Source organism: Penaeus chinensis, chromosome 28 (assembly GCF_019202785.1).
Source record: "Penaeus chinensis breed Huanghai No. 1 chromosome 28, ASM1920278v2, whole genome shotgun sequence".
Taxonomy (NCBI): Eukaryota; Metazoa; Arthropoda; class Malacostraca; order Decapoda; family Penaeidae; genus Penaeus; species Penaeus chinensis.
In genome coordinates this window covers 4,628,610-4,641,109 of record NC_061846.1, presented here as the reverse complement: position 1 = coordinate 4,641,109, position 12,500 = coordinate 4,628,610, and the positions used below count along the sequence as shown (strand labels likewise).

The window sequence follows — 12,500 nt, the reverse complement described above, 5'->3', positions numbered from 1 at the left end:
ACAATACCTACATATCACACCCCACCAAAAAAAAAAAAAAAAAAAAAACGTAAAACTTTAAAAATAAACTTTTTCACAATTATAAAAAAAAAAAATCCATAAAATCACTTCATCAACTAAATCCCATAAATATCACAATAGAAGAAAACCCTTGCCAACTTACAATCTCCAGTTCCTTCAGGTCAAGGTAAGCGAAGGAATCTGTCGTAGGCATGTTGTCCTTCTGAAATTCCATCACAGAGACGCCGCTCACACCTTGGGGCGGAAGGGAGGAAATTATCTCTTATTTCCTACTTTATTTTCGTGCCTATACGAAGAGCGTTTTGAGAATTCTCGTATTTACTTTAGTGATGATTCATGATTGTTATTTGTATCATTGTTATTATTGATGTTATAGATATTGTTATCATCTATGGCGTTATGATTATTACCATTGACACAGGTACTATTGTCATTAGCATTATTTTCGGTATTATTATAACAATTATTCCCATATCCTTACAATCATAAACATCATAATTACCATTCTCATGGACATTAAGATCACCATTATCATCAACACTATCTTGATTACCAATAACAATACATTACCACAACACCGCGTCGCAACCATTATTACGACTACCAGCAGGCCACGCCAACCACAAACGGCCGCTGGAAACATCGCAAAGGCTGAAGGTAACGAAGAAGCTGAAGACACTCGGAATCCCTGGACACACCAACTAGCGTCTGGTTATTGCAACGGATACATAGAACTTAGACCAAGATGCAGACCTTCTTCGCGATATAGATCTTCATCTTGCAATGTGTCGCAGAACACTAACGCCTTGGAAGTAGAAAATGGCATGGCGGCCAACATACAACATTTTTTACCGTCTTATTACATTTTTTATTTCTTGTTTGTCTTGCGCGAGGCGAAGTTCAGGCAAATATTTGAGACACTTGTCTTCTGTGAAGTGTTTGAGAAGTCATTTCGATAATGGTCGTGTGGCTTGGGTGAAGGAGGGTGGGTCGTATTGTCATTTGCAAAGGTGTCGGTAGGAGAGGGATAAAGAATGATAAATCATGGAGAAAGAGAGAATAAAAAACATGAAAGAAGAAAGAAGAAGGGAAAGGAAAAAAGAGAAAAGGAGACAAATAAATGATTGAGGGTGATACTCCCACAATACTAGATATGCATTACAATTATTCATATTCATTAATATACTTTTTAATATATATCTATATGTACATATACATACATACATACATGCGCGCGTGTGCGCTCGCATATATATATATATATATATATATATACACATAACTATAGATATCTATATGTATAGACATACACACACACATATATGTGTGTGTGTGTGTGTATGAAAAATAATCCGACTGTACATATATCCAATGTGTATGTAATATATATATATATATATATATATATATATATATATATATATATATGTGTGTGTGTGTGTGTGTGTGTGTGTATATATGTGTGTATATATATATACATATATATATACATATATATATATATATATAGGTACGCAAACAAACACATACACTCACACGTATATATACAATATATATATATATATATATATTTATAAATATATAATAATATATATACATATATATGCATATTTGTCTGTCTATATATACATACACATATATGTATATATGTGTGCATGCACACACACACAAACACAAACACAAACACAAACACACAAACACACAAACACACAAACACACAAACACACAAACACACAAAAACACAAACACACAAACACACAAACACACACACATACACACACACACACACACACACACACACGTTTTGGTGTTTATGTACGTATCACCCAATCTTCTTTATGTATTTCGATAATCCAACCATGAAATGGAGAATGCATATTTTTATTTTTCAACACATAAACTTGTAATGTATGCTGCTCTATGATATTGTTTATCTTGTACTTTAGGATTGAAAATTGAACTAAAGTTCTCCCCTCTCCAACCCGGACATAAAATCAGAGTTTGTTTTGATTACAGGTTGAGTCAATTTGTTGTGTTGGATTGTGTCTCGAAAGTATGCCTCTTCCTCCTGCTCTCGCTGCTAAATTAGCAAAAAGGGGAATTATAAAAGAACCAGGTAAGTCACTGATGTTCTCTGTAGTGAAGGAATAGAACATTAAGATTCAAAACAAACCGGGAGAGGATACGGAAAGCCTCCAAACTGTACCGACTTACCATACGCTAATGTGCCTTCCCGTTTCCCCCATGTTTGTTTTTCTTCTTCTTTGTATTTCTTCTTCTCTTTTTTTCAAAGTAAACACATACTACCCCTTTGCCCTCCACAGACCCCGAACCAGGAGCACCCACAGAGGAAGAAATTATCGCCGAGGATTACGATGACACGCCTCAGCAGACCTCCATCGCCTACACGCCAGTCGAGTCGCTTTCCATTGATCCTTACATGGTACGATGAAGCCAGGAACTGTTGGTTTTATTGTTTTTATGTTGTTTTTTAGGAAGTGGTAGCCTATTCAATTATGGTAATTTCGTTATTTTATTGTGGGTAATTGCTAAGAATGTGACTGTGTGAGATGAGGCCCAAACTGCCACGTTTACACGCAGAGAGAGCCTAATAAAGTTCCCTAGTATATATTTAGATGGGAAGGGAGCATTTTTTTAAAGTAATTTGCCTGGATAGTTCACTGTTTCTATGTTGTCCTGATATGTATAGTGGATTTGTTTGGTTTTACAGTTATATTTGTATGTAATATTAACCCCTTAATGATGGGTCATGCCAATAGGCATGAAAACAAATCGCTCGAAATGTGGATGCGGCTGTACACGGCCGCAGCGCGTCAAAGCGCTATGAGCCGGTGATACGGCTTGATGTACCAAATTTCCACGCTCAAAGTCGGTGCGTTGCCATTGATCACCAGAACGTAGAATTTTTTTTTTAGTTTTCTTCACCCGTCACCAAGGTGTTAATATTTCTGTTATTGATACGTTGAAATGAGTTTAGGTATGGCAAAGAACTTTGAAACAACCATCTGGTAGAAATGGAGATTTGTCCATGTGTTGTAAAATTGACCGTAATTTTTTAAATACAAGATACTAACAAGAATTTTCAAGCTATTGATATATGAATTATGTGTAGCCAATATCCATTAACTGTTTTTCCCATTGTTCCTTTTCCAGGGTTATATAGGGTGCCCAAATAAATGGAATGTATACCATGAATGTACCCCAATGTGCAGAGAACATTGGAAAGAAGGGAAGCAGATCAGTTCAGACTATGACCGTCGTAGGCTAAAGATGCTGATCAAATATCCCTTGCCAAGTCACTGGAAGGAGATTCTGGATCAGGGCTTGTAAGGAGATACTATTTTGTTTATTTAGTTTGTGTGTGCGTGTGTTTATGGTCAGATTGGTTATTATATCAGTTTATTACAATTTGTATCTGTTTGTTTGTTTTGTTATCTTATATTTTTCAGATGGTTTTATTGAATGAAGCTGGTAGAAAACCTATGAGAATTTTTAAGCATGTACACATACTATAGGTAGATAGATATATATGGATATGTATGTATAAACATTTCCTAAAATAAGCATAATGCCTATCATTTCCTAAACAGAGGCCGCTACTACTACTGGAATACAGAAACCGATCGAGTCTCCTGGTTGCCGCCAGGTCATCCTCGCTGCCAAGTATCACGATCTGCAGCAACCCTCCGCAAAGAGATGGCAGCAGAGATGAAGAAGAACCGCCAAGGAATTGCAGAGGAAGATGTTGACATGAACCCTATGGATGAGGATGAGGATAAGGATATGGATGATGGCAAGAGTGACAGATCTGATGTAAGTCTCTTATGCAGTTGTTTTCAAGACATGGCTGACTTAAAGTTTTTGTTTTTTGTTGTTGTTAGTAAGGTATCCCTCCCTTATTCCTTATCTCTAAATTCATGATCCATTTGTAACAAAGGCTTCAGATGATGAGCTAAGCCAAAGAGAGAAGAGAGACTCAGAGCGGCAGGATCGAAGGAGAGACAGAGACAGGGACCGAGACCGTGGACGTGAAAGGAGGGGTCGAAAGAGAGCCCATGCGGAGGAACTGGACCCCATGGATCCTGCATCCTATGGAGAATGTGGAAGGTGAGGAAGATGAGGGTTTTCAGTATTAATTATTTTGTTGACTAATTCTGATAAGAAGTATATTGAAGGTATTTTCTGCATTTTTTAGATAATCTTTAAGTTGGTTTTTGATAAAAGAATAGGAATCCTAATATTAAATATGTCAACCATTTCTTTTAAATTTTTTTAATAAAAAAAAAATTATTCTCATCAACAGGGGCACTTGGGCATCGGGTCTGCCTCAGAGGAATGAAGCCCGTACAGGTGCGGACGTCACAGCCAGTGGACCTTTATTCCAGATGCGACCCTACCCCTCACCTGGAGCTGTTCTTCGAGCCAATGCACAAGCTGCATCAATTGGACCCAAGAAATCTTAGAGTAGATTAGGGATTGTTTTGTGTGCATGCGTGTGTATTTTTGCTAAGTGTCAAATTTTGTAGAGTTTTGTTTCCTCATTGTTTTTTCACTGGGAGCAGTACTGTAAAGAGTTTCATTATCATATTTTATTCCACGTTTGGAGTAATAATAATGTTTATAAGTAGCATATATGTAAAAGTGCAAAGTAAAATTTTTCACTTGCCCATGTATAAATCATGTGAATTACAGTATAATACAATGTACTACATAGTAATCTTCAATAGTTAATGAGGAAATAGCTCAAAATGTTATGTACATATATATTTTCACCTACACAATTACATTTACAAAACTTACAACATTTCCACTATGAGAAGATTAAATAAATAGAAAGATAGTACATGTATTAGGAGCATTTAGAAAATATAACTGACAGGCTGTTTGACACATATAACTTCTTAGGTATAATAATTTCTTGGTGTGTCATTTCAATAGGCAAACAATAAAGTCATATTCCAATTTTTATTGATTCCTTAACCCTTAAAATATACAAATTATGAAGATAATTACATTCCACTTTTTATGAGTACATACACAATGTTCAATACTCATAATTCAAATATTTTTTAATCAAACTAGTTTGTCATCCTTTAATAAAGAGTTTATTCAGTGTAAAGTCTAATTACGTGTCCAATTGCTGGGTCGGCCCACTAGAATCATGAGTAAATTTGACTATGTGGAGGGTAATGGGAATTAATGAGGTGCAGGTTGACAGGGGGCTCTGAACTATATACTCTTGTCTTGATTTCCTTCCCAGTACAAAAAGTGATCGGTCATATTTATCCATTACCACTGAGAAAATGTAGTGTTGACTGTAGTATTGTTTATGAAACTTCTCTACATATAGATGGCTCCACAAGTACTAAGCTATCAAGTTGTCAATTAGTTTACCTCATGATGACCTGATTTCACCTTTCTTTGAGATTTTGGAAGAAACTATTTTCTTAATAATGCTCTCAAAATCAGTGCTATTATTATAGACCTTTATATTATAATAATGTTAGACTACTAACAGCAATACATAAAAGAAAATATTTCCAAAAATCAAGGATTAGGGAGTACTTGTAACTGGCTGAGCACTTGGGAATTTATCTGTATATAAAAACAAACTAAATCCTCAGTGGGCATGGAATTTATGTACATGCCATCCCCAGCTTTAGAGGGGTTAATCTTTTTAATATGTATGGCATTCCATTGTTAGAATAAAAACTGCTTAATTGGGAAAAAATGCCTTTTCAGCAAAAATGAAGAGAAAAAAAAAGCCATTGTGTATAGATTCTTGTATATCTGTAGTTTCTTTTTTTCATACTTTGTTTTTTAGCAATGTAAGTTAAACCCAAAGTATCACAATACCCTTTTATTCAGTAAGTCCATTATTACATATAGTAAAATATGTGATGAAAGATTACAGAAAACTTGCTAAAAAGAAATATATATTGCTCATGAAATATTTCTGTCAAAGTTGTGTTGTACTCTTCCACACTCGCCCAAAGATATGAGGTGGTTAGTATATGAAAATACCCTTACCTTAGGAACCAATAAAGGCTGGTGTTATTTAAGAATTCTGACCATGTTACAGACTTCAAAATCATTTATAAAACCACCAGTAAGATTTAGCTAAACTTACTGACAAGTCCATTGTCAGTACACAATTTTCTCCCAAGGTAGTGTTTAGGGCTTTCACATACTATACACCTGAAATCAAGATGTTAATAATGAGGAATGTATATTTAAATAATTTCTCAAAGTTGTTACAACACAGTAGAAACTTATATTTAAACATCCAGTAACCTTCGACAAATTAAGAATCAGTAGTTTTTTTTTTTCTTTCTTTTTTAAAATGACACCAAACCTCATTAATAAACCCCAAAGCTAAAAAAGACAAGTATATAAAACCGTAGATGACCTGTTCAAGGTATATACATGATATACTGTCATTAATTTTCACACAAATACAATCACACATAATACATCACATTTTTTAATACTATTCGATGAGATATCTTTATCTCTGTGATCTAAAACATCAGTTTTGTACCTTTTTTTAAAATTCATAATTCTATAACTAGTCTGCATAAATTCTGTATTCTAAAACAAAATATCAATTTGATAACTAATAAAATATGATAGTTTAGCTATGAAAGTTACTTGTTCTCTGTAAACTGTCTTCTAATTGAGAGCAAACTGGTTTAAATTGAATAAACATGAAAAAAAAACTTAAATTTTTAAAGAAAATCCCTTGCAGAAATACTGATACAAAAATACACTTTATATGAAAAGAAATAAAAAATTATTGAGTCATGTTTTATCTGCCTGCATAGTTCTGTTTGTAATTCTGTAAGTATACAGTATATTAAGTAGAAATGCCATTTCCACAAAAAATGGTTTTAAGGCAAACAAGGGATACACTGAATATATACAAGTTAAGTCCTTAACAGGGACTTCCTGCATTGCCTTCTATTACTACATCATCAACTTTTTTAAAACAACAGTTAACTCAAAGCCTCCAGTCTACCTACATTGCAGAAAGACCTAAATTCCAGGGTTGCACATAAACGTGCAAGTGCAGGTCATGTGCAGGCACCCAGGACATATGTTTTCATGTATGTATGTACCAACAGTTAATGTTTGTGGCTTTGATACAGACATGTATGAAAGAAAGAGGCCAATGCTATTATTCTTTTATTTTTTCTTCTTCTTCTTCTAACTAAACCTGCAATAGTATCCAGCCAATACAGTGCAAAGTCCATATGACTAGCTATAAACTGTGACCTGACCAAGATAATCAGCATAGTACAACATACATGCCACCCACCCAGAGGTAAATGATTAACCTTATTATTTGTCATTAATATTGCTGTTTCCCAATGCCACCCCTAAAGAATGCTATTGAAAATGAAGGTCTAATTATTTTCATTCATTTTTTTCCCCCAGTTTTTTACAATATCTAACTCAAAATTTGTAATCCACAAGTATATAAAACCTACAGATTCTCAAAACATCCATAACATCATATACCATATCAGGTAGGTACCATAATATTACATTTTCCTACTTCACTTACAAATCACCTGACAAACATCCACAATATATTTCTAAATACTTTAATTCCGAACTCCTTTTTAGGCATATTTTCCACATTTCCATAACACATTTCTATGTAAATCTAAAAGTAACGTGAACACTGAACTCTCTACCTCAATCTTTTCTGTAACCTGAAATGACCTTGGAATACACATGTTACAGCAACAAAAGTTTAACCATTGCAGAATTCTGTTATGTGCAGACTACAGGGTAAGGCTCCAGGCCATTGGCATATTGTTCATTGGATTATGATACTGTCTATTTTAAAAAATCAGCACTGGTCATGCTAATGGTTATAATGACACTAATGATAATGACACAAATAATAAAATTAATACTAACAATAACAATAATAGTAACAATAATAATAACAATAATAACAATAATAATAATAATAATAATAATAATAATAATAATAATAATAGTAATAATAATAATAATAATAATAATAATAATAATAATAATAATAATAATAATAATAATAATAATAGTGATTATAATAATGAAACTACTAGCAAGGATAATCCAAATAATAAAAAAAATCATTAATTTAAAAATGTATTCATATAATAATAGTAATAGTAAAAAGAATAAGAATAATACATATAAATAAGAGCTTCTAAAATAAATCACATTTTTTTGCAAACTGCAACAGTCGGTGAATCTTTTCCAGAGCAGAGGCTGTGTATCCTGTATTCTTATGAAATTACAGAATATAAAAGGCTTAGATTAGAGCTTCTAACTCATATCCATATACAACATACATTTCATATATCTGAAATTTCTTTCAATTGCCAAACATCATTAGACCATCCCCCAAAAAATAAATGAAAAAAAATAAATGAAAAAAAAGGAAAGAGATAGAGAAATAATTCTCCTTTGGAATATATGGCAGACTAGCATAAGGCACAAGGATTCCTAGTGTTAGGATAAATACTTAATACTACAGTGTGCATGGCTACCTACAAGAAATCTAAAACTTGGTACATTTCTCCTGGAACATTGTACACAAAAGGGAAGGATGAACCGTATTCATGTTGGCAAATGTAGAAAATGTATGAATGAGAATGAAGATCTTCACAATACAAGAAATGTATATGACCAGTTTTGGTTATATCCTTGTCAGAAATGCTTGTATTTCTGATGAAGATATTCATTCTCATTCATACCTTTTCTACATTGTACACAAACAATATGCATGTTCAAAATACATTATGGCTGCTATGAGCTTATCCCTTATTTTATTTACTATCTTTTCAAAATGTCTGAAAATATTTTTAAAATCTTTGCTTCTCATAAATACACCCAGAAATACAGCACTGTAACGGCGCAAGACATATCATAAAATAATCATGTTTTAATTGACATGAATCGTGGAGACTGTTGAAATGTAAATAATGGATATATTTGTAAACTACTATGGAATGGACCTCTTTGACAGTAAAATCAATAATGACCTTACAAAAGAAAAACATATCTTTAGTAAGGAAATAGAATATTAAAAATCTCCAGTCCATCAAACTTTTCATTTTGAAGTAAACTCTTACATGGCTGTAAATACCAGATTAAGTGACTGGGAGAACACTAGAATGAAAAAAAAAAAAAAAAAAAAAAAAAAAAAAAAAAAAAAAAAAAAAAAAAAGGAAAATATCATCAAATGAAATAAATAATTTCTTATTCAATAAACACTGTTCCCTCGATGGACCTTCTAATTCACACAGATGAGGAAAGCTGGATGGTTGCAATGACTGGAGTCTGCGCCGATTTCTCTAAACGTCAGAAAGGGAACATCATTCTTAGCATGAAGAGGGAATGTTGGAGCTGCTGGCCAGTAAGGAACCACAGGAACGGCCCAACAGTCCACTGGAAGAGGGCAGAGGATCGTTTGTACCTAAGCCTATAAAAAAGGGAGAAATAAAGTTTAATGATCACATGTTGAAAAAGAAAAGAAAAAAAAAAACAGAAATGATAATTACATATTCCAATTGGTTTTCTTCATACTCATATTGTTCTTTCCTTAGGCTTTAGTCCTGAAATGACTAAATGACTTCAAGAAATTTGCAATTTGACTGTGCGAGTTACAAATAGCAAGTTACAAATGCTTGCTTGTTTTTTTTTGTTGTTTTTTTAGAAAAAAATAAAGCACATTTACCAAGTGTTGATCTTCATCTAAATGCATTAAATTTGAATTACTAATAAATCCAATTGTCATACCTTCAAAATATTTCTCGGACTAACCAAAGTAAAAAAAACATCATTGTATTTTAAAATACTAAACAAATACAATCCAACAACTTACTTAAATGTGAGACGGCTTGATTTAGGAGTGTCTTCTTGTAGAGAGACAGTAAACATAGGCTTAAGTAGGGACTCGGATTCCAATATCAGCAGTCTTTTTGGTTTATATTCAATAACACGCATAAGCATCACATATTCACCTGCAAAGAAGAAATTTCATATCATACTTGGTTCGAGCTTATTACTAATTTCCTATATTAAAGAATCATATCACCCTAAAATGAGAGCTAAGTAAAATATAATTAGTATTTACTTTGTAATGTACCTAATCTATTTCAACTATCCAAGTGAAGCAATAAAACAGAGAGAATATTTCTAGAAATTCATAAAGATATTTCACACTTTTTTTCCCGTGTTATTTAACAAATGTCTCACATATCCCAATCATGTCTTTGAAAATTCATAGTGCAGGATAGCAAATTTGTGTAGCCCATATATTCAATTATTAAAGATGTAACCCTCATTTTACACAAATAAAAAAATCAAAGACACTAAGTAGGTTATAGAATTACAGAATATACACACACACACACACACACACACACACACACACACACACACACACACACACACACATATATAAATTCTATAATCTTAAAAATACCTCTTAAATACATATATCATAAAAAAATTCAGCACTAATTTTTAAACTGAAAATAAATTTTCTATTTACCAAAAATAGGTAGATTATAGATTGCCTGGTACTTCTTCCCAACTCCCACAGGCCGGCTGTCAGCTGCTTTGAAAATAGAGACCCACTGGAACCACTGCAAACAATATCAAAATTGGTAAGAATACACAGATAAACAATGCAAAAAAGGCATATATAATACTGACCAAACTAAAAACATTTACTATAAGTATTGCTATAACATTCCATTCTAGATGCAGAAAAGTGCTCTTTCATTAAAAGCCTACTTTGTATCATGTCAACAGATATGAAGAGCAAAAGAAAATAATTATATAATTCTCTATCTCTCCAACCCATTGCCGCCAGGGAAAATGAATAAAAAATGGGGAAAATGCTGTGCTCATTTTTAAGTTTTTTGTGAAATGTCTCTGCACATAGATGGCTCTGCTAGTGCTTAGCCGCAAAGGACTCAATTAGTAGATCTTGAGACCTTACCTGATTTCACCTTTCCTTAATTGGCGAGGAAAATGTATTTTTTACTAGTGCTATAAGTATTGATAGTGTTATTTTTATTATAAACATTATGTTATAATGTTATAAACATTTTTTAACAGCAAAATAAGATGATGTAAAATATTTTCGTAAATCAATGAAAAGAGTGAACGGGCGAGACAGGCAGTACTCATAACTGGCTCACTGGTGACTTAGTACAAGTGTAGCCCTCTGTGTAAAAACAATTAAACAAGTAACCCATATAGAGGTAAGAGGATTGAGAGACTTCATACATAATCTTGCGAGAGCTGCTATAGGAGCAGACAGATTTCATAAAATAAGTCATAAGAATTATTACAGCTTACAGAGGTTTCAGTTTTCTAATATTGCATATCTTTTTTATTGTGTGTATAGATATTGTATATTTCTTGAACTCAACTTCTGGAGAGTGCCAAAATATGGGAAACTCTCAAGAGTAAAAAAATAATCTTTATATCTTCCTTACAGATGCTCCATCTTCATATGCTCTTATCCAACTTAAAATCTAATTGAACCTATGAAAAAGCCATAAGATAAGGTGCAAATTAACCTACTTGATTATAGTATCACTCCCATTTTCCTTTGGCAAAGTTTTTTTTTTAACTAAAGCAAAAAATATATATTCTTTTTCATTTTATTGGCAATCTATTGAAATTTATGGGAAAAACAATCTATTATATTTTTGAAAATTGAGTTGGCAGAAGGATGTTTTTTTTTTAATTTTGCAATATTTTATTCTCCTCATTTGGGTATCCCTGAAAACTTGTCCATAATTACTTGCACAATAACAAAATTTTCTTTAGGAAATTTAAGGAGTTATTCTTTATGGGGAATTTTTAAAAGTTCCTTTCTTAGTGTCAATACTACTGTAATGTATGTACAAGTAATCAAAGGCAGAAAAGAGTAAAACATTACATTAATTATATAACTCATATTTTAAAATTTCAAACAACTTCCCTGCACAATTTGTCTAAAAAGATATAAAACTATGTAAGATTTAAATCATCGGCCAATATTTACATTTTGTACTGGCACAGCTCATACCTTTTCTACTGTATCTGGATTGAGGAGGAACCTTTCCATCTGCTCTGGGGTTGCATAAATTGTTGCCATCTGCTTTGCCTCCCATGTCTCTGTGTCAGTGTCAATTTGATACAGAACAGCAACCAAGCCAAAGGTGAGTGCCACAAAACACTGTAGCTGTAACAAAATACCTTGGATTAATATCTAAGAGCTCCTATTACAGGTGAATTAAAAATGTAAGAAACATAAAAGCTAAGCCAGTAAGTACTTGAGATACAACTTATCAACTTTATTTTTAATAAATACATAAAGTGGATGCAGTGAAAAAGCTGAAAACTTCAATAATGTTAGTTTCATACAGCAGTGCAAAATGCAAGAGCTTGTTTAT

The 12,500-nt window shown here is 32.7% G+C and overlaps 2 protein-coding genes across 2 annotated transcripts in view; one reads left to right on the top strand and one right to left on the bottom strand.

Moving 5' to 3' along the window:
- Window positions 1-2,004: 2,004 nt before the first annotated feature.
- On the top strand, window positions 2,005-5,005 carry LOC125040077 (polyglutamine-binding protein 1-like). Its single transcript, XM_047634533.1, has 6 exons — window positions 2,005-2,137; window positions 2,346-2,464; window positions 3,196-3,368; window positions 3,633-3,855; window positions 3,980-4,149; window positions 4,346-5,005. The coding sequence occupies exons 1-6, from the start codon at window positions 2,077-2,079 to the stop codon at window positions 4,503-4,505; spliced, it is 906 nt and encodes a 301-aa protein (XP_047490489.1). The 5' UTR covers window positions 2,005-2,076; the 3' UTR covers window positions 4,506-5,005.
- A 4,255-nt stretch (window positions 5,006-9,260) lies between these two features.
- The window catches only part of LOC125040043, a 3,956-nt gene continuing 716 nt past the window's right edge, over window positions 9,261-12,500 (bottom strand). The window contains exons 2-5 of the mRNA XM_047634485.1: window positions 12,134-12,289; window positions 10,601-10,694; window positions 9,929-10,067; window positions 9,261-9,526 (exon numbers count right to left, since the gene is read on the bottom strand). Of these exons, the coding sequence (XP_047490441.1) occupies window positions 9,406-9,526; window positions 9,929-10,067; window positions 10,601-10,694; window positions 12,134-12,289 (510 nt within the window). The 3' untranslated portion in view covers window positions 9,261-9,405. The remainder of the gene's footprint in view (window positions 9,527-9,928; window positions 10,068-10,600; window positions 10,695-12,133; window positions 12,290-12,500) is intronic.